This window comes from Gadus macrocephalus, chromosome 15 (assembly GCF_031168955.1).
Source record: "Gadus macrocephalus chromosome 15, ASM3116895v1".
NCBI lineage: Eukaryota > Metazoa > Chordata > Actinopteri > Gadiformes > Gadidae > Gadus > Gadus macrocephalus.
In genome coordinates this window covers 7,049,768-7,072,758 of record NC_082396.1, presented here as the reverse complement: position 1 = coordinate 7,072,758, position 22,991 = coordinate 7,049,768, and the positions used below count along the sequence as shown (strand labels likewise).

Genomic DNA, 22,991 nt, shown 5'->3' with positions numbered 1-22,991 from the left:
CCTCATCCTCCTCTACAGACATGATGTAATGATGCTCCTCCTCCTCTACAGACATGATGTAATGATGCTCCTCCTCCTCCTCCTCCTCTACAGACATGATGTAATGATGCTCCTCCTCCTCTACAGACATGATGTAATGATGCTCCTCCTCAACCTCCTCTACAGACTGTGCCGACCCCCTGCCCCCCCTTTGGTCATAGCTGCCACTACAAGGCCAGGGCTCGGCATCAGAATCCTAATGACCTGATTGGGGGGTTGGCGGGGTTATATAATGACCTGATTGGGGGGTTGGCGGGGTTATATAAGCAGGTATTATTTACCCTCCTTCAGGTAGGCACTCTGTTCGGTTGATTCAGGCAGTCTGTTGATTTACTCTCTTTATAATAATAATAATAAACTTTATTTATAAAGCACTTTTCAAGTTACAAAGTGATGAACAAATAAAAGCACAATTAGAACAAAGCATAAAATACATGTGATATACAGACAATAATGAGCCATATGAAAACAAAAGGATGAAAGAAAGGAATAAAAACAAAGGCAGGCTCAAATGAAATCTGGAAAAGCTCTCAGATAAAAGAGGGTTTTGAGGAGAGATTTAAAAATGGGCAGTGACTCAGTCAACCTAATTCCCTCAGGCAAGTCGTTCCAAAGCTTCAGTGCCCGTATAGAGAAAGCTCTGTCCCCTTTAGTTTGGAGCCTGGACACTGGGAGGAACAGCAGTCTACTGGCTGAGGACCTCAGACTAGAGACGGCACAAAAACTAACTAAACGCTCTGAGATATAAGCTGGGGCCAAGTCCTGTAAAGCCTTAAAAGTAATCAACAAAATCTTAAAATCAATCCTAAAACAAACGGGAACAGGTGTGATATGGTCATATTTTCTAGATCTTGTTAAAAGGTGTGATATGGTCATATTTTCTAGATCTTGTTAAAAGCCTGGCAGTTGAGTTTTGAACAGTCTTCAGCCGTTTGAGTGTTTTCTGGTTCAAGCAGGTAAAAAGGCTGCTACAACAATCATGTCGCGAGGAGATGAAAGAATGTAACAAAGTTTCACTGAGATTTAAAATTTATCGAATTTTAGAAATATTGCGGAGTTGGTAAAAACAAAATTATACGACCTTGGTGATGTGTTGCTCAAAACATAAACTACGGTCAAACAGGACTCCAAGCAAGGCTTCTTGAAACAGGTTTGATAACTTTTGACAGGTCAGCAGGAGATGGCAGTATTTGTTTGGATATTTGCTGGGGGCCAATGACCCGGATTTCTGTCTTTTTTTAGTTAAGCTGCAGAAAATGTAGTGCCATCCAGCTTTTAATGTCATTTAGGCATTCATGAAGTGCACTGAGCATATGTGGGTTGTTGGGCTTGATGGGTAAGTACAACTGAGAATCATCAGCATAAAAATGAAAATAAATGCCATGTCTCCTGATGACCTCACCTAGTGGAAGCATATTAATTGATAAAAGAATAGGTCCAAGTGTTGACCTTTGAGGTACTCCATACCTAATATTGGATATTGATGAGCTGTGGTCCTAAATGGAGACACGGCACATCCGGTTTGATAAGTATGACGAAAACCAACCTAAGGAAGTGCCGGATAAGCCGACCCAGTGCCTTAGTCTCTTTAAAAGTGTTTCATGGTCTACGGTGTCAAAAGCTGCGGCCAAGTCCGGCAGAACAAGAACAGACCCCAAGCCTGCGTCCAAATTTATTAAAAGGTCATTTGTGACTTCCAACAAGGCGGACTCAGTGCTATGGTACTTACGAAAACCTGATTGGAATTTTTTACCATAACTGCCAGAAGCTGCTCAGACTATTTTTTCCAGGATTTTAGAGATAAAAGGTAATTTTGAAATCGGGCGAAAGCTATCGAGGATAGTGGGATCAGGTCCAGTTTTTTTTTTAGGACTGGTTGAATACAGGCAATTTTAAAATAATCAGGGACACAGCCAGCAGATAGTGAGCTATTTAACATCGTCAATAAGTGGACCAACACACTCCTTGATTTAAATTAAAAACTTGGTAGGAATAATATCTAGTGGGCTAGAAGATACTCCCATATTAGAAATTATTTTCAGGAGTTCAGGCAGGGAAATAGGAATGATTAGGTGAATTCTTTCACCTAATCCTCACTCTTTGACATTATCTAACATGCAGACGCATTCACCGCATCCACTCACACACAAACCATATTCTTGCATTTAAACATTTATTATCCCTAGACATTGGTTTCACCTTATTTTGTAGCATTTCAATTAATTACTGTTTTAATTTAAAATAAAAAATATATAAAGTCAATCAGGCTCGTCCGCGATGCCTGATTGGATGATAGACTCTGGTGTGTTCAGGTGAGAACGTCTTGTTTTCTTGGCTGTTAGTTTCATGCGGTCTCAGTCTCTGGCTTAGGACGAGCGCTCCGCTGTGCTTTGCCTTTTCTTCAGGGCAGTGTTCATTGTTCTCCCTTTGTTGTTTTAGTTTGTTGTTTCAGGGGGTCCTCGAACATGATGTAATGATGCACCTCCTCCTCCTCTACAGACATCTTTTTAAGGTTTTATTGTCCAGACAGACATGGACATGAGTCATCATCTCGAGGTTCATACATGCACAGAAATATACAGGATACCGAAGAACAACAAACAATCTTATCCAATCAGGGGGCGTATTTAAGCTCGGACAAGACCCTTGGGGAGGGAGGAGCTCATATCTCCAGCCAGGTGCGCTTCATGTGTTCACGTGTTCATGTGTGCTTCATGTGTTCACGTGTTCTTCATGCGTACACGTGTCCTTCATGTGTTCATGTCAAGATACAGGAAATCCAACGGCTTTGTTGTTTGTATTTTCACCAAAGATTGAACGTAAACTCTCTCCTTCTGCTTATGAACACATGAAACCTCCATCAGGGGGTGATTTGATGATCTTATGAACCCTCCATCAGGGGGTGGTGTTGTGGTGATCACATGAATCAGGGGTCGTGGTGTGGTGAACACATGAATTAGGGGGTGTTGTTGTGGTGAACACATGAATCAGGGGGTGGTGCTGTGGTGAACACATGAATTAGGGGGTGGTGTTGTGGTGAACACATGAATCAGGGGGTGGTGTTGTGGTGAACACATGAAACAGGGGGTGGTGCTGTGGGGAACTTTGCCAAGCGGGTCAAAGCTGAGCTCTGTCACATCGAAGGCTTCCTGTTCAGCCACGGGGCCTTCTGATTGGCTGCCGGTCCTGAAGCGGTCCAGGGCCAATGAGATGAGGCGGACCCTCTGCTGCTCCAGGGGGAGGTCCGCCCAGCGTTGGCATGGCAACGTGGTGGAGTGGAGGAGGGGGTGGACGGTGGCCAGGAACACACTGGTGAACTCTGCCCTGAGGAACACAAGGTCCCTCTGCACACACACACACACACACACACACACACACACACACACACACACACACACACACACACACACATATTAACACGCACACACACACACATTTCATACACATTAACACACACACACACAAACACACACAGGTCCTACCTTGAGTGCGCGGCTCATGGCCTGCTCAGCATGGAGCCATGCACTCTGAAATAAGATAGAATATCAATATCAATAATAGTATACCATACATAATACTAATATTGCAATAGTTTATTAATTATGAAATTATAAATATAATATTCATGATATGATACCATTATTGATAATATAGCAGTATACTAATACTAATAATTAATAATAATAATATTGTATAAAACATGATTCTAAAAATAATAAGAATTCTGCTATGAGTGTGGTATATATAAATATATATATATATATTTATATATATAAATAACTTAACATATATTATAAATATTAATAACTTTAAAATTAATAACCATAATATAGAAATAAAGTTGTTCAGCTGACTTTGAAAGCGTCCAAAAGATCGGTCTCGTCCAATAGGAGAGGGAAGCTCGTTAAGACAGGATGACACATCAGATCTGCCAATAGGGGAGAGTAGCTCGTTAAGACAAGATGACATCAGATCTACAGATCAGAGAGAGATTGAGACAGAGAGAGAGAGAGAGAGAGAGAGAAAAGAGAGCGAGACAGAGAAAGAAACAGAGACAGAGAGAGAGAGACAGAGACAGATAGATAAAGAGAGAGCGAGACAGACAGAGAGAGAGAGAGAGAGAGAGAGAGAGAGAGAGAGAGAGAGAGAGAGAGAGAGAGAGAGAGAGAGAGAGACAGAGAGAGAGAGAGAGAGAGAGAGAGAGAGAGAGACAGAGACAGAGAGAGAGAGAGAGAGAGAGAGAGAGAGAGAGAGAGAGAGAGACAGAGAGAGAGAGAGAGAGAGAGAGACAGAGAGAGAGAGAGAGAGAGAGAGAGAGAGAGAGAGAGAGAGAGGGACAGAGAGACAGAGAGTGAGAGTGAGACAGAGACAGAGAGACAGAGACAGAGACAGAGAGAGAGGTACCTCTGCTCTGGGCCGTGGGTCTGTCCATCAGGGTCTGAGTGAGGATTTGTCTGAAGATCAGCAGGAGGTGGAGAACGTTGGAACAGTAGAGGAGACAGTCTGGAAGGAGACTACACACACACACACACACACACACACACACACACACACACACACACACACACACACACACACACACACACACACACACACACACACACACACACACACACACACTAACACACACACACACACACCATAAGGTAAGGTTTAACATAATGTGACAGCTTGTACAATCTGTAGTCCAGCTCCACTATTGAAGGTCAACTTCTTGAACCTTGTACACACAAAACATACACGCAATCGCACACAAACACACACACACATACACACACACAAAACATACACACACACACACACCTGAGCTGGGCTCGGGTTCGCCTGCTGACTGACTTCAGCTTAAGGGTCAGTTTGGGCTGCGACCGGCTCTGAAGAACCTGGAACATACCTAGGAGAGGAGGAGAGGAGAGGAGAGGAGAGAGGAGGAGAGGAGAGGAGGAGAGAGGAGGAGAGGAGGAGGAGAGGAGAGGAGGAAAGCAGAGGAGAGGAGAGAGAAGGAGAGGAGAGAGGAGGAGAGGAGGAGAACAGAGGAGAGGAGGAGGAGAGGAGAGGTGAGAGAAGGAGAGTAGAGAGGACGAGAGGAGGAGAACAGAGGAGAGGAGGAGGAGAGGAGAGTAGAGAGGAGGAGAGGAGAGAGGAGACATTTAAGGGTTCCAGCTAAGGCGGGAGGAGGTCAGCTTAGCTTTTGCTTGTCTGTCTTTGGCTGCTTTCTTACTTTTGCTTCCTGTCTGGACAGGAAGTTGGGACTCAAAGGGCGTTCCGCCGTGCACCGGCAGCTCATAGGTCCTACACATACACAAACACACACAAACACAGATAATTAAGGGAATAATTTACTCAAAGAACACCAGTAGCGGGTGTGTTACTGTACCAGTGTTTGTGTGTGCGTGTGTGTGTGTGTTACTGTACCAGTGTGCGTGTGTGTGTGTGTGATACTGTACCAGTGTGTGTGTGTGTGCGTGCGTGTGTGTTACTTTACCAGCGTATGTGTGTGTGTGTGTGTGTGTGTGTGTGTGTGTGTGTGTGTGTGTGTGTGTGTGTGTGTGTGTGCGTGTGTGTGTACCTCGCAGTAGTGTCTGACAGCTTGAGGTAGGTCCATCCACAGCTCAGCTCCCCTTTCTCTCCTGTTGACTGCATGGACATCAGAATAGAAATAAACACACTTAAATATCTCTAAATATGCTTTAATGTGCATGCATTTATTTAAATTACAAAATGTATTATGGTGTGTGTTTTACGGTTCACGTGTGTGTGATTAACTGTGTGTGTGTTAGGTGTGTCTATATATTACATGTGTGTGTGCATGGGTGTGTGTTTGTGCATGTTACGGTGTGTGTGTGTGTTACGGTGTGTGCAAGTGTTCTGTTCAAGTAGTCATCAAGCATAACTTTGTGTTAAAGAACCTTGGTCATATCTATCCAAAGAAGAGTGTTGCCCTGTAGAGTAGCTTTATTTGAACAGATTTATATAGAGTTAAAAGTGTCAATCATTTATGTTTTACACTGTGTTAAGTTACCTAGAATTAGATATTATTTATAGAAAAGTAACTGAAATGCATTAGATAGACAGACTACTAATGAGTCTTTTGGCTTTGTTGTCAAGGCCGGGTTTTTTTGTGTGGATCGGAAAAAAGATATTGAACCCTGGAACGTCTGTATCCTGCTCGCCCTCCCTGGGGTCCCGCAGCGGTGTGCAGACTGGCGAGCTACCCCATCAGAGCGATCCTCTTGGACCACGAACAATAAGGCTAATTCTTATCGTTTCTGCAGCATTGTAGGGACAAGAGACTTTGAATTATTTCGATATTTTCCGGAGTTTTCAGGAGTGTTGTTCACATGGACTGAGACAGATTGAACCCTTAGAATAGGCTGATCTCATTTTTTTACTGTGTTTTATTAGTGTAATTGAAATGTGTCATTTAGGGATGTTTTAAGTATTCAGAGGTATTTTGAAACCTGTTTATATTTTATTTGAAAGGGTTGACTCTTTTCCAGAGTCTTTGCTTGAGAGCAAGGTTGTAAAAGTATTAAAAAACTTCCTGGTATCAGAAAAAAAAATATAGTAAATAATATAAAAAAGTATAATTATAATTATAAACCTAAATATAGATAACTTCATATTAAATTAGAGCAGTAGCCATAAATAATAACTAATACATAGACAAATAATTACATTAAAAGTACGTTAAGGTAAAACAAACCTGATACCAGATAAATTAAAGTAAATGAAACCAGGAAAGGTGACATAAAATAAGGGTATAAATAAGAAAGGTGTTTGTGATCATTTTAATCTTTTCCACATTCTTTTTTAAATCATTTTAGGTATAATTGTTCTGTTTATCATTTTTTCTACTTAAATAAATAAAACCAAAAGGTAAGAGAAAAACATATCTATATATATTGAAATATATATCTCTTGTTTCCGTGTGTAATTTCTGGTGTAGACATTTACCATATCTCTCCTTAACGAACCCTAGAATATTCTGGTAGTCTAGCCCATACATTGATTATTGATTGTATACTAGTAGCAGTATTTATTAAAAGACACAAGGTACCGGTTACACGTCCATCAAACTTTCCCCGTGTCATTGAGGCTGTCAAACAAGTTTCAGGTTTTGATGCTGACAACAGGTCTTTTAAAATTCCTTCACTGCCTCTGAAGTTAGGGCACAGTCTAAGGCGAATTGCAGGTATGGTGCAATGCCAGGCCATTATCTCTTGGGACATCAGGTTGCTCAATATGCGCAAGAGTTTCAGGAAGTATTCAAAACCCTTTGGAAATAGGCCATTTCCTCTTCTGCATTGAAGACTTTGGCTGAAGCAAAGTGGAACAACGACAACTTTTGCCCTTTACTGCAGAAGTCAGAAACATGCATGTTTACATGGATGCAAAACAAAAGCACGCTTGTCAACAGCTCACTGAAAAACAAACCCAAAAGAACTAGAGAGACCTGGCTGGAGTTACGCTTGCCCAAATAATACTTTTCAACCGTAGGAGGGAGGGGGAAGTATCCAAAATGAGAATGGCTGCATTCAATGTCATAAATGATCCATCACATTCAGATGTGGCTGAAGCCCGGTCTGATCTGGAGAAAAAGCTCTGCGAACATTTTAAGAGTGGAAATCCGTGGGAAAAGGGATAGGAAGGTGCCCATCCTTTTGATTCCTGCCATGCAAAATGCTACAAGAGGGTATGCTCCAGTTGGCAAAGGTAAGCAAGTTCCTGACGGCTCTGGAGTGAGGGTCATTAATGGATTTGAAAGGCCAAAATCTGGACCAAATTGAGATCAACCCAAATGGTAATGATAATGATCAATTTACATTCTTCCTAATTTTCATTTACAGATAGTGAAACGGAAGAGAACAACCTCTCAGCAGCGGGCAAGCGTGAATAATCAAATGAACAAATGTGTGATATTTTCTGTCTTAGGTTCATGTTGTACCAAGTTTTCAAAATTTTGCCGTCAAAAGCTTGCTGTGAGCTTTACAATGGGGCTATAGGTGGAATAACACCAGATTAGTGTTTGAAATACTTGCCAAAGATCGTCATTTACCCTCATCCATTGCACACCAACTAGCCTGTAGAATATACAGTAGCAGAGAAGGTGAGAAACTGGTCTGCTCCCACATCCAAATGCTCTTGTAAAGGTTTACGTTACCTCAGTCAACTGTGCTCAGCTAACGAGTACAGTCTGCTCTACTAGCCTTTAGAATATACAGTAGCATTCACTGTTACACTAAGGTCTCTGTCATGATGAAGCTTGAATTTTATTTCTATTTGGTAAGTTGCTTTGGATAAAAGTGTCTGGTATATGACAGTGTAATTGTACCGGTATGTTTTGATCAGGAACGACAAAGAAGAAGGCACGCAGGAATGGGGAATCTGTCTCACTTCTCAGAGAAGGTGAGTAAATATGACTTCTGCAAAGGAAACTTTCTGACCACAACGAGCAGAACAAGCAAGTGAATGGCTGTGGTTAAGGAGGAAACATACTTCCTGGTGCGTAAGCTAAGGTAAAGCCATCTGGCTAAGGTATTGCAGCTGTTTGGTTTGGTTTTTGCTTAGCTTGTTGGTGTGCTTGTAGGCTAATGTGTTGCGGTTAGGCCATGGTTTCAGCCTCACAGCAACGGGGGTGAATCATTCATAGGATATTGGAATGGTGTTTGGTTAGCTTTTAGGACCATGGTTCAGTCTTCATCAACGGAGCAGACCATGCCTAGGACGGTTAAGAGTACTTTGATGCATTAAATGTGGTAATGTGGTGGCAACATGGAGGGGGGTGACTCCAGGACGCTGGTGTCACTGTTATGCCTTCATGAGGTGTCGTGTGCCTAACTTAACAAAACATTGGTGAAAGAGGGTGCCCACTTGATAACCCCAATGACCTGCTGCATACTGCGTACCGCTGTTGGATGGGCCATTTGTCTTGGGTTTGACCATTGATTGGTAGCTTGCAAGCCTGCCCCCAGCTTGCTCGTTAGGTTAAATTGGGCAGGGGCTTCTGAATGTGTCCTTACCTTGGACTATGGCACAAGGGATTGTAACACCATATCCTGTGTATTAATGAATGAAAGCGGCAGGTAGGACAACTTTAAAAAATATTGCAGGTATTTTTTGCCAGTATCTTACAACGTGATGCTTCTAGGGGTGGGCGATATCATATGTGATAATACCCCTGTATTTGCATTCACCATATTTGTTTATTTCCCCTGACAGTTAATCCGGCAAGGAAAATTAGAATATTCAACAAAATGATTGCCCTGCTCTATGAAATACTGGTCAAACAACTGTGCGTATAACTTTTATTGAAAGTAGATTTTGTATCATAATCAGTGCACTACATTGGTACCGCCATTAGCTCATGGTCATATTTGAAGGATAAGTGTATGAATATTTTGGTAGAAACATTACATTACATAGATGCATTACATTGTAACTTTCATGTCCTTTGTCTTCAACAGCCTATCGCAGGAGGAAACCCTGGACAAGGGAGGATGTCGGCGCGGTCGAGAAAACACTGATGAAATGCATAAAATTGGGGAGGACGCCGGGTAACGTAGAATGCCTTAACACGATCAATGCTGGCTCTCAGAGAGAGAGAATGGATGGCCATTAAATTTTATGTAAAAAATCGCTGTGTCTGAAAAAAAAAAAGGTTCATTAGAAAAGTAAATGCTCTCCCTGTCTTGTCCCCTCTCCCCCTCCTCTCCTCCACAAAGTTCAGTTTGCCTCATTGGCAGTTAGCGTTTACAGTAAATGTACTGTATTTGAGACATTCATCTTTTTTTGTTACGGTGTGTGCGGGTGTGTGTGTGCCGTGTGTGGATGTGTGTGTGTGTGTGTGTTACTGTGCGTGTGAAGGTGACTCCCAGCTCCAGCAGCAGGCCGAGCTCAGGAGAATCAGACGAGCAGCGCAGGAAACACTCTCCGTCCAGGAGGGTGGGGAGGTCCCCACTAACCTACACACACACACACACACACACACACACACACACACACACACACACACACACACACACACACACACACACACACACACACACACACACACACACACACACACACACACACACACACACACACACACACACAGTGGTGGTTTGAGAGTCTGTTGGCGCCCTAGGCAAAAAAATCCTAGAGGGCCCTTCCAACCAACAGTATTAAAGGTTGGGTATGGGATTTTCGAAACGCCAGCAGGTTTTGAAAATGCACAACTCAAATGGCCCAACCCCCTCTCCTTCAACGCTGACTCTGACTCCACCCATTCCAAGTACATGGACGCGCAATCATGCACGAGCGCGAACACAGATGCGCGAGAGCGAGCCAGGCTAGCTAGGTTTGAGTCTAGGGTTGTCTTCTAGTGCTAGGTCTAAATGTGGATTAGCTAGTTAGCTAGCTCCAGTATCTACCGCAGGATAACAACAAACAGTAGCTTGCTCTGGGTCACGAGCTTTGAGTACGTGCACGAAGGGGTCACGCGCGGGGAGCGGGGGAGGGGGAGTGCAGTACGACCGTTTGATTGACGTACTTACTGTCCAATGCCACTCGGTGGTTCTGGAAATCATTGGCTGGAGTTTTTCGAGCCCTGCCCGTTCCACAGATGATTGACTTGTTTAATTTTCATGTCAGTACTTCTAACTCAGTGGCTGTAAGTGGATTATGATAAGTATTTCAAGCAATTTTGCAAAAATGGCCTAAAAAGAGAATTCCATACCCAACCTTTAAGCCAGTGTTCATCCATGTGTGTTTACTTTGCAAATGCTGTTTAAATGCCATGCCTAAGGCAAATTCTGCTATGTACTCATGTCAAAAGACATTGAATATTGCACTCCACTGACAAAGAGTCAGTGTCACATTAATTTGTTAGCACTATAGTAATACAAATAAAGAACAATAAAAAAAAAATATCGATATACACATAGTCTAAAATGCAAACCTAATAGATGTGTGAAGTTACTTGGTATTCATTTCTCAAATTAGTTAAAGCAGTACTCTTGTAAAATACTTGTAATAGTTTTATAGTTTTCTTAGGTAATTAAACCCACATTACAATTCAAGTCAAAACCCTTAAAGGTGCTACAAATGATAGCCTGACAAACAGCAAACAAAATACAAATGCTGTTAACTGGCCTTTCCTAGGGCAAATGCGTTCCCTAGCTTAGGGGTACCCACAATTTCTCGGCCTGTGAGCTACTTTCAAAAAGAGCAGGTCAAAAAGATCTACATACATTAAATAATGCTAAACATACATTTAATTATATATACTGAGTACATACTCTGATGACTTGCACTGAATGGAGTGTACTGTCCCGAGTCGGTCCGGACAGTAGCTGCTGGAAGCTATTCTCAAGCAGGCTACCAAATGACCATCAGTGATGGTGGATCGGTATTTGGACATACCGTAATTTTCGGACTATAAGCCGCACCTTTTTTTCCCATTTTGCGATTCTGTGTCTTATATAACGGTGCGGCTAATCTTTGAATTTTATAGCTAACGGCCACTAGGGGGCCTCCTAAATCTATGGATTTTTAAGCGGCGGGCTCCGGTGCGGTTTATATATGTAAACATCATTCAATTTAGCTGCTGCGGCTTATACTCTGGTGCGCCTTATAGTGCGGAAAATACGGTACTAATAATCATGTGAGAAAAGGCTGACTGGCATGAAAGTAGAGCCAAATAATGCAGTCAAGGAGGTAGCACATTTCCTCAGGGTTGGAAGTTTTTCCTTTTGAGTAAGTCTCCAAATTGTTTATGAGCCCTGGACTCAATATCAGCTTGTACTTTCAAAATCTCATCTGCCACTGCAGACGGGTTCAGGTGTAACAGTGGGGCACATAAATAAAGTTTAGCACATAAATGTAACGATTGGCTCTACTAAAGCTAAGTCTTGAACCGTTGGTCAAAGTCTGGCAGATCATCACGTCAAACAAGTGGTAAATGCCATAGGGATGATACTTACAAAAAGGCCTTGCCTGTTCATAAGCTGCCCCTCTGCACACACACACACACACACACACACACACACACACACACACACACACACACACACACACACACACACACACACACACACACACACACACACACACACACACACACACACACACACACACACACACACACACACACACACACACACTCACTCACTAGTGGGTACTAACCCGGGCGGAGAAGGTCCATGTTTTGGGATTCTTGGGGTTGACGGTCGCTCTCACAGTGTGGATGTTACTCAGAACCTGAGGATGACATCATACTTTAACACATTACATCATGCTGTAACACATTACATCATACTGTAATACATAGCATCATACTGTAATATGTAGCATCATACTGTAACACTTTAAACATCATACTGTAACACAATACAACATCACACTGGTATATATAGTGAGTGTGTGTGTGTGTGTGTGTCTTTGGTTTCTGTGTGTAGTGTTGTGTTGTGTGTGAGTACGTTGTTGGTGTAGTAGGGCAGTGTTGTGTGTTTGTGTTGTGTGTGAGTACGTTGTGTGTGTAGTAGGGCAATGTTGTGTGTTTGTGTTGTGTGTGAGTGCGTTGTGTGTTTAGTAGGGCAGTGTTGTGTGTTTGTGTTGTGTGTGAGTACGTTGTCGGTGTAGTCGGGCAGTGTTGTGTGTTTGTGTTGTGTGTGAGTACGTTGTTGGTGTAGTAGGGCAGTGTTGTGTGTTTGTGTTGTGTGTGAGTGTGTTGTGCGTGTAGTAGGGCAGTGTTGTGTGTTTGTGTTGTGTGTGAGTGCGTTGTGTGTTTAGTAGGGCAGTGTTGTGTGTTTGTGTTGTGTGTGAGTACGTTGTGTGTGTAGTCGGGCAGTGTTGTGTGTTTGTGTTGTGTACCTGGGAGCCGTCGAAGGCACAGAGGCGGACGTGGCGACTGAGCACGGCCACGCCCACTCCGGGCGGAGAGATCCGCCTGCAGCCGACAAGAGAAACACACGCACACCGCCACCTGCCGGCCTCGCACCTGGGGGGATATATATACACACAGTGTTACCCACACCCAGTAGTCTAATTTGGGCCGCGACAGTTTCATATCCCAAATAAAAGCAAAAAGAGACAAACTCAACATCAGCACTGAGCCTCTCATTTTTGTTTTCATCTTTGGCCCATGGCATGCTACTTTATGGATGCTTTAATAAAGATATCAGTGGGCCCCTAGCACAGTATTTCAAGACGTTCCCGAAATTCAGCCGTGGTGCAGAATTACAGCGGCTACCACAGAATTACAGGATCTCTATATCTCAATTATATCATATTATAAATAGATATCTAGATCATATAATATATATAATCACGGCCCTAAGCTGTGTGCGCCTCCAGGCGATATTATGAATCTCAAGCGACTGCGTCGGGTTCTCCGACGTCTCTGGTTCTTCCACTTCCCGCTGCCAAGACACCACCGCCCCGCGGCGGTGGTGTCTTGGCAGCGGGGCTCCGGTAGGAGACTATCGTGGACAATCCCTTTCTCCTCCATGTCGTGGTTCAGTCTACTTCAGGGAGTCAAAGCCAAAGCTCCTTTTTCCCCCAATTCCTTCTCAACCATGGCTGAGATAACCCCACTACAGTCTCTTTGTGGAAATACCAGAGACGTCAGAGAACCCGACGTGTTATGCGCCATAACACCAACAGCAGAACGGTTATCCAAATAACAAAGAAGTGTACAACACTTGCGTTACAGTGTGTGTAATCACACACACACACACACACACACACACACACACACACACACACACACGTGGCTCTCGCACAGTCGTAGCTCATTGTCTCATTGGCGGGCCAAATTCTCTGGGCGGGCAAGGCAGAGAAAGGGGAGGTAACTTGGTCCCTTATGACGACGTATGGGGCCACATTCCAAATCAGCGTGCCTGAGCTTCCATTTCTTTTGAAAGGCGACGTTTTACACCAAGCACAAGTTTTAGCCACTGGGGGACCATAGACAGGCTAGGGGAACTCTTATTAACGTTAGAAAACCTCATAAAGTCAAATTTTCTTGCCATGGGACCTTTAAATGCTCTCTGAAAACTCCTGAGCTGACCCTTTACATTGCGTCATCAACATTCACATCAGTACCAGCAGTTTATAAGTAGTTTGTCAGTAATTGATTTGTCATATTTTGGTTCTCAGAATTCACCAGATTGATGAATTTAAATGAAATCTATTCAAAATGTTCTCCCGGGGAGGTATTCCCCGGGACCCGCCTAGAGGATTGCGAGTTCCCCACCATAGTCTCCAAAATTCCTGTGGGAAACACTGTATACATATTCATATATATATATATATATATATATATATATATATATATATATTTATATACACATAATAGTAGATCAACTGTCTCACCTCGCCTGTGTTCGGCTCCATGAAGACGTCTTTGAAGGCGAGCTGTGATTGGCTGAGCTCTGGCTGAATGAAACGGCTCCCTCTATAGGTGGCCCCTGCAAACAACACACATTATATACACAGATGTATATACGTCTGTATATATATATTAGTGGTGAGCATAGATTTTTTTTTTTAATCTAGATTAATTCCAAAATGAATCTAGATTAATCTAGATTAAAATGGCAAACAGCAAAAAATCTGTTCGTTTACTTTGACAGCGGTCAATTATACTGGGCAATGGTGATTTATCAAATATAATTCACCGCCGGAAGTTGTGAAGTGCCCATGCAAGTGAACGGAGCATAAACAAAAATAATTGACAGCTGAACGTTGGGAAGGCCCATGCAAGTGAATGGAGCAGTCTACAGCATTTAGAAGAGCCGTGTAATAATCCATAATAATGAAAGGTTTAGAAGTTAAATATTTGAAAGTTGTAGAATAAATTAATATAATTTATATTGGAGTTAATTTGCTAGAAATGTACTTACAATTTTTAGTCAGTTAATCATTTACATATTTATGTTACACAATTATTACATATTTACATGATTACATATTTAACACAGTCAGGATATTCTGTTGAATCTGCCTCTCTGATTCCCTCACGTTTACCTCAGTCTAAATTCTAGCTTCTGATTGGTTAGTTCAGTCACGTGATGGGTCCGAACAAGGAAGTGTTTGAAAATAGATTAACGGCGATATTTTTTTTATCGCGCTATAAAAGTTTTGCGTTAACGCCGATAACGGCCCCCCACTAATATATATATACACGTCTATACACTCACAGACGTGAGAGAGCCACACACACACACTCAAACATCCATGTATCTATATCTGTGTCTATATCTATATGTGTGTGTATGTGAGTGTGTACTTCTGTGTGTGCCCACTGACAGACTGGGGGGACAGAGACCTTCCAGTGCCAGGCGGTTCAGGGTTGAGGGTGTGAATCCCGGCGGTATGGCTCCCATGGCGGATAACACATCCACCTAACACACAAACACACAAACAGACATCAAGACAACGTGTGTGTTTGTGTGCGTGTGTTTGTATATGTGTCAGTGTGTGTGTCTGTGCGTGCACGTGTGTGTATGTGTCTGTGTGTGTCTGTGCGTGCGTGCATGTGTGTGTATGTGTCTGTCAGTGTATGCATATTTTTTGTTTGTTTGTGTGTGTGTGTGTGTGACTGTGTGTGTGTGTTACCTCTGTGAGGGTCTTCCTGACCTTTGACCTTTGGGACTCTGAGGCACTGGAGAGAGAGTGTAACATTATGACCTTTAATTATAATTGTTCACCCCGCTGAGGTGAATAATTGTTTTAGTATATACTACACATGAACACTCCAAAAATAAAAAAGATAACACTTTTTGCCGGGATTTATTGGTTTTTATTAGCGGTTTATTTGTTTTATTAGCGTGACAAGATGGCTGAGACAATTTTTCGAGTTTGAGATCTCAATCACGGGATATTGCCCAATATCCCGAGATAGCGAACCAATCAAATTGGTTTACGTGTAGCATTTACTAATCACCTTTATCTGGACATGATCACCTATATATTTATATACACAATATTATAATCCATAAGGGTGATCTCTCCATCAGAAGGTTACCTCGGTCCGGGTTCTTCATCACTCCCTTCTTCACTCTCATTCTCGTCTGGGACCACCGACTGGAACACACAGCAGCTCAGACACCAATGTACACATACATAATGTATATGTACACATATATATAGGTTATCTAGGTTATTATATAGGTTAGACCTCCGACTGGAAGCACAGATACCAAGGTATATCAATTATACAGGTTATAACATAGGTGCTATAGCCTACCTTCAGAAAGATAGAGCCTACCTTCAGATAGATAGAGGCTACCTTCAGATAGATAGAGGCTCAAGAGCCTACCTTCAGATAGATAGAGCCTACCTTCAGATAGATAGAGCCTACCTTCAGATAGATAGAGCCTACCTTCAGATAGATAGAGCCTACCTTCAGATAGATAGAGCCTACCTTCAGATAGATAGAGCCTACCTTCAGATAGATAGGGCCTACCTTCAGATAGATAGGGCCTACCTTCAGATAGATAGGGCCTACCTTCAGATAGATAGAGCCTACCTTCAGATAGATAGAGCCTACCTTCAGATAGATAGAGCCTACCTTCAGATAGATAGGGCCTACCTTCAGATAGATAGGGCCTACCTTCAGATAGATAGGGCCTACCTTCAGATAGATAGGCCTACCTTCAGATAGATAGGGCCTACCTTCAGATAGATAGAGCCTACCTTCAGATAGATAGAGCCTACCTTCACATAGATAGAGCCTACCTTCAGATAGTTAGAGCCTACCTTCAGATAGATAAAGCCTACCTTCAGATAGATAGAGCCTACCTTCAGATAGATAGAGCATACCTTCAGATAGATAGAGCATACCTTCAGATAGATAGAGCCTACCTTCAGATAGTTAGAGCCTACCTTCAGATAGATAGAGCCTACCTTCAGATAGATAGAGCCTACCTTCAGATAGATAGAGCCTACCTTGAGGTAGGTCCTAGGTACGAGTCCCCGGTTGCCCTTGCTGTCCTCTGCCAGCCACCACCCATCTGGGGCCGTGCTGATGACCCTCAGCAGCTCCCCCCTCTGGAGGACAGCGGTATTACATGAGTTATAGGTTAGGGAGGTGTCGTTATATTACATAACTTGTAGGGTGAGGGTTAGTCTCGAACCCTAGAGACGTAGAGAGTCACGTACGGCCAGGGCAGCCAAACAACCGTGTGCAAAAGATTAATATTCAAGGGGTTTGACAAATGATTACGTTGTAAAAAGTGAAACAAACAAACATTTCTTCCAGTGATGGCCAGGTGCTGAAGAGAGCTCAGCTTCTACTGATTCAACGACTCTAAACCTACACAAGTCGTGCATCAGATATGAAATAAAAATCTAATAACAATCTGAAAATTTGTCACAAAAACTTTCTCTGGACAGATAGTGTTGTGTACCTGGACACACAGTGTTGTGTACCTGGACACACAGTGTTGTGTACCTGGACAGATATGGTTGTGTACCTGGACACACAGTGTTGTGTACCTGGACACACAGTGTTGTGTACCTGGACAGAAAGATCTCCTGGCTCCTCCCCTCTGATGTCACTCAGGACGCTATAAGCTCTCGGCTCGGAGGATTCAACAGAAGCATCATCCTCTTCATCATCCTCTTCATCGTCGTCTTCATCGTCCTCATCACCCTCTTCATCATCCTCTTCACTGTCTTCTTCCTGACTGTCGCTGTGGATCCAAGGCAACGGTTTTAATTCACTGAGTGCTTTTTACTGCACTATTAACCTGACAACAACATCTCCAACATGTCACCAACATGTCCCCAACATGTAACAGACTTATCACCAACATGTCCCCAACAACATCTCCAGCATGTCACCAACAACCTCACCAACATGCCACCAACATGTAACAGAATTATCACCAACATGTCCCCAACAACATCTCCAGCATGTCACCAACAACCTCAACAACATGTAACAGACTTATCACCAACATGTCCCCAACAACATCTCCAACATGTCACCAACAACCTCACCAACATGCCACCAACATGTAACAGAATTATCACCAACATGTCCCCAACAACATCTCCAACATGTCACTAACATATCATCAACATGTCCCCAGAGGCTGGCCCCAGAGGCCCTAGAAGCTGGCCCTAGAGGTTGGCCCTAGAAGCTGGCCCTAGAGGCTGGCCCCAGAGGCCCTAGAAGCTGGCCCTAGAGGCTGGCCCTAGAAGCTGGCCCTAGAAGCTGGCCCTAGAGGCTGGCCCCAGAGGCCCTAGAAGCTGGCCCTAGAAGCTGGCCCTAGAAGCTGGCCCTAGAGGCTGGCCCTAGAGGCTGGCCCCAGAGGCCCTAGAAGCTGGCCCTAGAGGCTGGCCCCAGAGGCCCTAGAGGCTGGCCCTAGAGGCTAGCCCTAGAGGCCCAGGGAGTAGCAGCGGTCTTACTCCTGGCCGGGCGCTGGGGTGGAGAGCTGCAGCGCGAGGCCGTCCAAACGCTCCATCAGCCCCCGGAGACGGAGGCACTCCTCCTCTCTCCTCTGATCATAGTCCTCCACCGGACCGCTCCCCTCCACCTGGGAGAGGAGGAGCAGAGGAGGAGTAGAGGAGAGAGGAGAGAGGAGGAGCAGAGGAGGAGTAGAGGAGAGAGGAGGAGCAGAGGAGGAGTAGAGGAGGAGCAGAGGAGAGAGGAGGAGCAGAGGAGGAGTAGAGGAGAGAGGAGGGAGGAGGAGCAGAGGAGGAGGAGAGGGGAGAGGAGAGAGGAGGAGCAGAGGAGGAGGAGAGGAGAGAGGAGGAGCAGAGGAGGAGTAGAGGAGAGAGGAGGGAGGAGAGGAGAGAGGAGAGAGGAGGAGCAGAGGAGAGAGGAGGAGCAGAGGAGAGAGGAGAGAGGAGGAGGAGGAGAGGAGAGAGGAGGAGCAGAGGAGGAGTAGAGGAGAGAGGAGGAGCAGAGGAGAGGAGAGAGGAGGAGCAGAGGAGGAGTAGAGGAGAGAGGAGAGAGGAGGAGCAGAGGAGGAGTAGAGGAGAGAGGAGGAGCAGAGGAGGAGGAGAGAGGAGAGAGGAGGAGCAGAGGAGGAGTAGAGAGAGGGCGAGAGAGAGAGAGAGAGAGAGAGAGAGAGAGAGAGAGAGAGAGAGAGAGAGAGAGAGCGGAGGAGAGAGAGGGCGAGAGAGAGCAGAGGAGCAGAGGAGGAGCAGAGGAGAGAGAGGAGCAGAGGAGAGAAGAGGTGTAGATGTGGAGACGGTTTAGACGTATAGAGATGTATATCCAGGGTTTATATTAAGACAGTATATAGACAGTTTTAAGCATGTATATAGACTGTATAAACAGGGTATATAGACAGTATTAAGAGTGCATATAGACTGTATAAACAGGGTATATAGACAGTATTAAGGGTGTACGAGACAGAGGTCAGTGGAGTCGACACCTTGCTGAGGTTGTTGAGGGCAGTGAGGGTTTTCTCCGCTAAACTCCTCAGATTCTGACATCTGGAAATAAATACATTTTCAGTAAATAAAGAGACTTGAATTAAGTCATAAAGAGACTTATAGAAATAAATAGAGAATTATTATTAATTATTGAATTTTATCTGTCTAAATAAATAAACATGCGTCTACATAAATAAATATAGCTGTATCTATAGTTGAATTACCTCAGTCGTACATCCTGGCTATTCCCACACCCAGGAACGTCCTTTGCCAGAAGGTCCACCTGTTGGATCAAACTGGTCACTTCTCTATCTGAGAATTAAGTACTAATTTTACTGTTGAACTATTGAGCAACTTTACGACTGTCTACCTTAATTGTTTTAAACTATTGTTTAAATGTAGTTTTTTAACTATTGTGTAACTTTAATGTTTTAAACTAGTAGTTAGTGTAGACTATAGTTTATAGTATAGTAAACTAATAGTTAGGATAATAGTCTCTCTTTTATCTATAATTATGATAATAGTCTGTGTATTATCTATTCTATATTATCTATAGTTTCTATTTGGTATCTGTACCTGTGTTGTGATGACGTCAGCCTCTCTCCGGATGAGAGCGAGGCTCTCCAAACCTTTTCTTTTTGGCGCCATTTTCCGGTCAAACTACGGAAGGTTTTAATCCACGGAGTACGATGATCACATCAGTGAGGCGTAGAAGCAAACTATGAGTATTATTTGTAGCATTAACTTATAAAAGGAGGTAATCTGTGAGACGCGTCCTCTGGTCGCTAGGCACCGCTTCAGTTTCTTTTTATTCGTCAATAATAAGGTGGAGTTACTGATCCCTCTGTATGCACTGCCCACTGGTGGACTTAGTAGGTACTACTAGTGTTATATACTGCCCCCTGGTAGACAGCGGGTACTAATGTTCAACTGAACACGAAGAAAATACGCGTCATCAGTCTGTTAAACCACGCCCCTTGTGGGTGGATCTTGCTATAAATATAGAGTGTGTGGGTGGAGCTACAGTCAGCTGTCATGGCGGCGCCCGTCGTTGTTGTGCAAGGCGCGAGCCGAGGTCTCGGACTTGAATTTTGCAAACAATTACTGAAGTGGAAAACCCCCGCCGTGGTCATAGCAACATGTCGCCACCCGGACGCCTGCCAGGAACTCCAGGCCCTGGCGGCCCGGGGCCCCGGGACCGGGACCCTGTCCCTCCTCCAGCTGGATGTGGACCGCGAGGACGACGTGCGCGGCGCCGCGGAGCGCGTGGCCGCGCTGTTCGGCGGTGTGGACCTGATGATCAACTGCTCCGCGATGCTGCATCCTTCCGGTCGAGGGGAGACCAGCCTGCGGAACGTGTCCGCACAGGTAATGCCCGATGCCCGCTGAACTGACCTGAGGTGGGCGTGGCTTCTCAACATCACCTGAAATGAAGTGGGCGTGGCTTCTTAACATCACCTGCTGAACCTCTGGTTCGAGGACGACAGATCACCACCATCATGGCTGACCGTTCATTTAAACCTTCCTGCCCAAGCTACTGACTCCACCATTGAAAACCCTGTATTCTGGTGACGTCAGTGGTTTTGATGTTCCTCCTCACTGGAGTCACTTCTTCAGACTGGGACTTCTTGTCTGTGAGGATGGGGGTTCTCTTCAACCAGTGAGCTTGATTGGCTGTGGGGCTCTGGGTTTGGGCTGCGGGGCTCTTGGTTGTGATTGGCTGTGGAGTTCTGGGTTCGGATTGGCTGTGGGGCTCCACTGGTTCCGTTGACCCCAGCTGGGGGTCAAACACGCAGCCAACGGTCCTGAGCCTCGAGGTCCTCTTTAACCTCCTCCTCTCTGGAGCAGCGACCCGCTGGTCCTGAGTGAGGTCGTCTGCCTTCCTTAGACTAAGTCCCAATCCCATTTCTACCCCTTACCCCCTCCCCCTTGTTTTGAAGGGGGAAGGGGAAGGGGTAGAAATGGGATTGGGCCCTAAGAGCGTTTCCTCGAGGAGTGTGTGTCCCCGAGGAGTGTGTCCTCGTGGAGTTTTTGTCCTTGTGGAGTGTGTCCTTATGGAGTGTGTCCATGTCTGCAGGGCGTCATGGCGACGGTCTCCACCAACACGGTGGGGCCCCTCCTCATGGCCAAGTACTTCAGCCCCCTACTGATGAAAGGGGGGGGGGCCTTCGGGGCCCAGCCCCCCGAGAGGAGCCGGCAGCACAGGGGGCTCCTGGTCAACATGACGGCCCGGGTGGGCTCCATCGGGGACAACGGTAGGGCCTCACGCCACTGTTATTAACTGTTATTGATATGTTATTAACTGTTATGTTAACCCGGTTGGCTCCATCGGGGACAACGGTAGGGCCTAACGCTACTTTTACTTGCATGTTATTAACTGTGGGGTGATAATGTAAAGATAATGATGACAATTTAATGATGATGACAATGTGTTTCAGCTCTAAAAGATAATGATGATAATGTAATGATGGTAATGTGTTCCAGCTCTCGGGGGCTGGTACAGCTACAGACTCTCTAAAGCTGCTCTGAACATGGTGACCAAAACACTGTCAGTTGAGCTGGGAAGGAGTTCACACAACAAGGTGACACACACACGTTACCTCTGTCAGGGTCTTCCTGACCTTTGAGACTCTGAGGCACTAGAGAGAAACTGTCACATTATAACAGTTGTGTGTGTGTGCAGGTGGTGTGTGTGTCCCTCCACCCGGGCACCGTGGCCACCGACCTCTCCGCCCCGTACCACCGCGGGGTCCCGGCCGACCGGCTCTTCAGCCCGCAGCACTCGGTGTCTCTGCTGCTGGCCCTCATCCAGACCCTCAGCATGGAGCACACGGGGGGCGCCTACAGCTGGGACGGGGCCCCTATCCCCTGGTAGAACCACCTACAGCTGGGACAGGGTCCCTATGCCCTGGTAGAACCACCTACAGCTGGGACGGGGCCCCTATCCCCTGGTAGAACCACCTACAGCTGGGACGGGGCCCCTATCCCCTGGTAGAACCACCTACAGCTGGGACAGGGTCCCTATCCCCTGGTAGAACCACCTACAGCTGGGAAGGGGCCCCTATCCCCTGGTAGAACCACCTACAGCTGGGACGGGGCCCCTATCCCCTGGTAGAACCACCTACAGCTGGGACAGGGTCCCTATCCCCTGGTAGAACCACCTACAGCTGGGAAGGGGCCCCTATCCCCTGGAAGAACCGCCTACAGCCGGCTAGAACCGGCAACAAACACAGAACCTCTGCTCTATATATATTTATATGTATATGTGTGTATATATTATATCTATGTATATATGTATCTATCTATACTTTTTGTTCCATCCACTCTGTAATGAGATGCATATCTGTTAATAAACTCCTAGCTGGAAGTCACTTCTTACTCACTAGTACTACTCTAGTTCCTTATTACTTACTAGTACTCTGGTCACTTCTTACTCACTAGTTCTCCTCTAGACACTTAATACACACGAGTACGCATGTATAGCCTCAATATAATGTTGGTGCACAAAATTATCATTGTGCTTATAATAAATTAGTGTATATTCATGTCTATATGATAAGAATACTCAATAATTGGTT

General features: G+C 44.8%; 2 protein-coding genes across 2 annotated transcripts; one reads left to right on the top strand and one right to left on the bottom strand.

Annotated features, from left to right (window-relative positions):
* Positions 1–2,805: 2,805 nt before the first annotated feature.
* Positions 2,806–20,277, bottom strand: nphp1 (nephronophthisis 1). The gene is given in 21 exon segments (XM_060073899.1): positions 2,806–3,383; positions 3,522–3,566; positions 3,894–3,967; positions 4,444–4,553; positions 4,843–4,930; positions 5,258–5,328; positions 5,606–5,673; positions 9,891–10,001; positions 12,205–12,279; positions 12,892–12,982; positions 12,984–13,018; positions 14,395–14,489; positions 15,350–15,425; positions 15,640–15,685; positions 16,049–16,107; positions 16,972–17,073; positions 17,543–17,717; positions 18,439–18,566; positions 19,413–19,473; positions 19,638–19,696; positions 19,990–20,277. Coding segments are annotated over 21 exon segments (1,998 nt in total). The 5' UTR covers positions 20,062–20,277; the 3' UTR covers positions 2,806–3,026.
* A 129-nt stretch (positions 20,278–20,406) lies between these two features.
* On the top strand, positions 20,407–22,791 carry zgc:65997 (uncharacterized protein LOC794398 homolog). The gene is made up of 4 exons (XM_060073900.1): positions 20,407–20,781; positions 21,491–21,668; positions 21,898–21,995; positions 22,097–22,791. Exons 1-4 carry the CDS (start codon positions 20,449–20,451, stop codon positions 22,286–22,288), a joined length of 801 nt encoding a protein of 266 aa, XP_059929883.1. The 5' UTR covers positions 20,407–20,448; the 3' UTR covers positions 22,289–22,791.
* The last annotated feature ends 200 nt before the right edge of the window (positions 22,792–22,991 follow it).

Bases quoted from the DNA above. Each gene is read 5' to 3' on its own strand.
- zgc:65997 (XM_060073900.1), top strand. From the start codon at position 20,449: ATGGCGGCGCCCGTCGTTGTTGTGCAAGGCGCGAGCCGAGGTCTCGGA. The intron at 21,669-21,897 runs GTAGGGCCTCAC...AATGTGTTCCAG, and splicing joins GGGCTCCATCGGGGACAACG to CTCTCGGGGGCTGGTACAGC. The intron at 21,996-22,096 runs GTGACACACACA...GTGTGTGTGCAG, and splicing joins GAAGGAGTTCACACAACAAG to GTGGTGTGTGTGTCCCTCCA.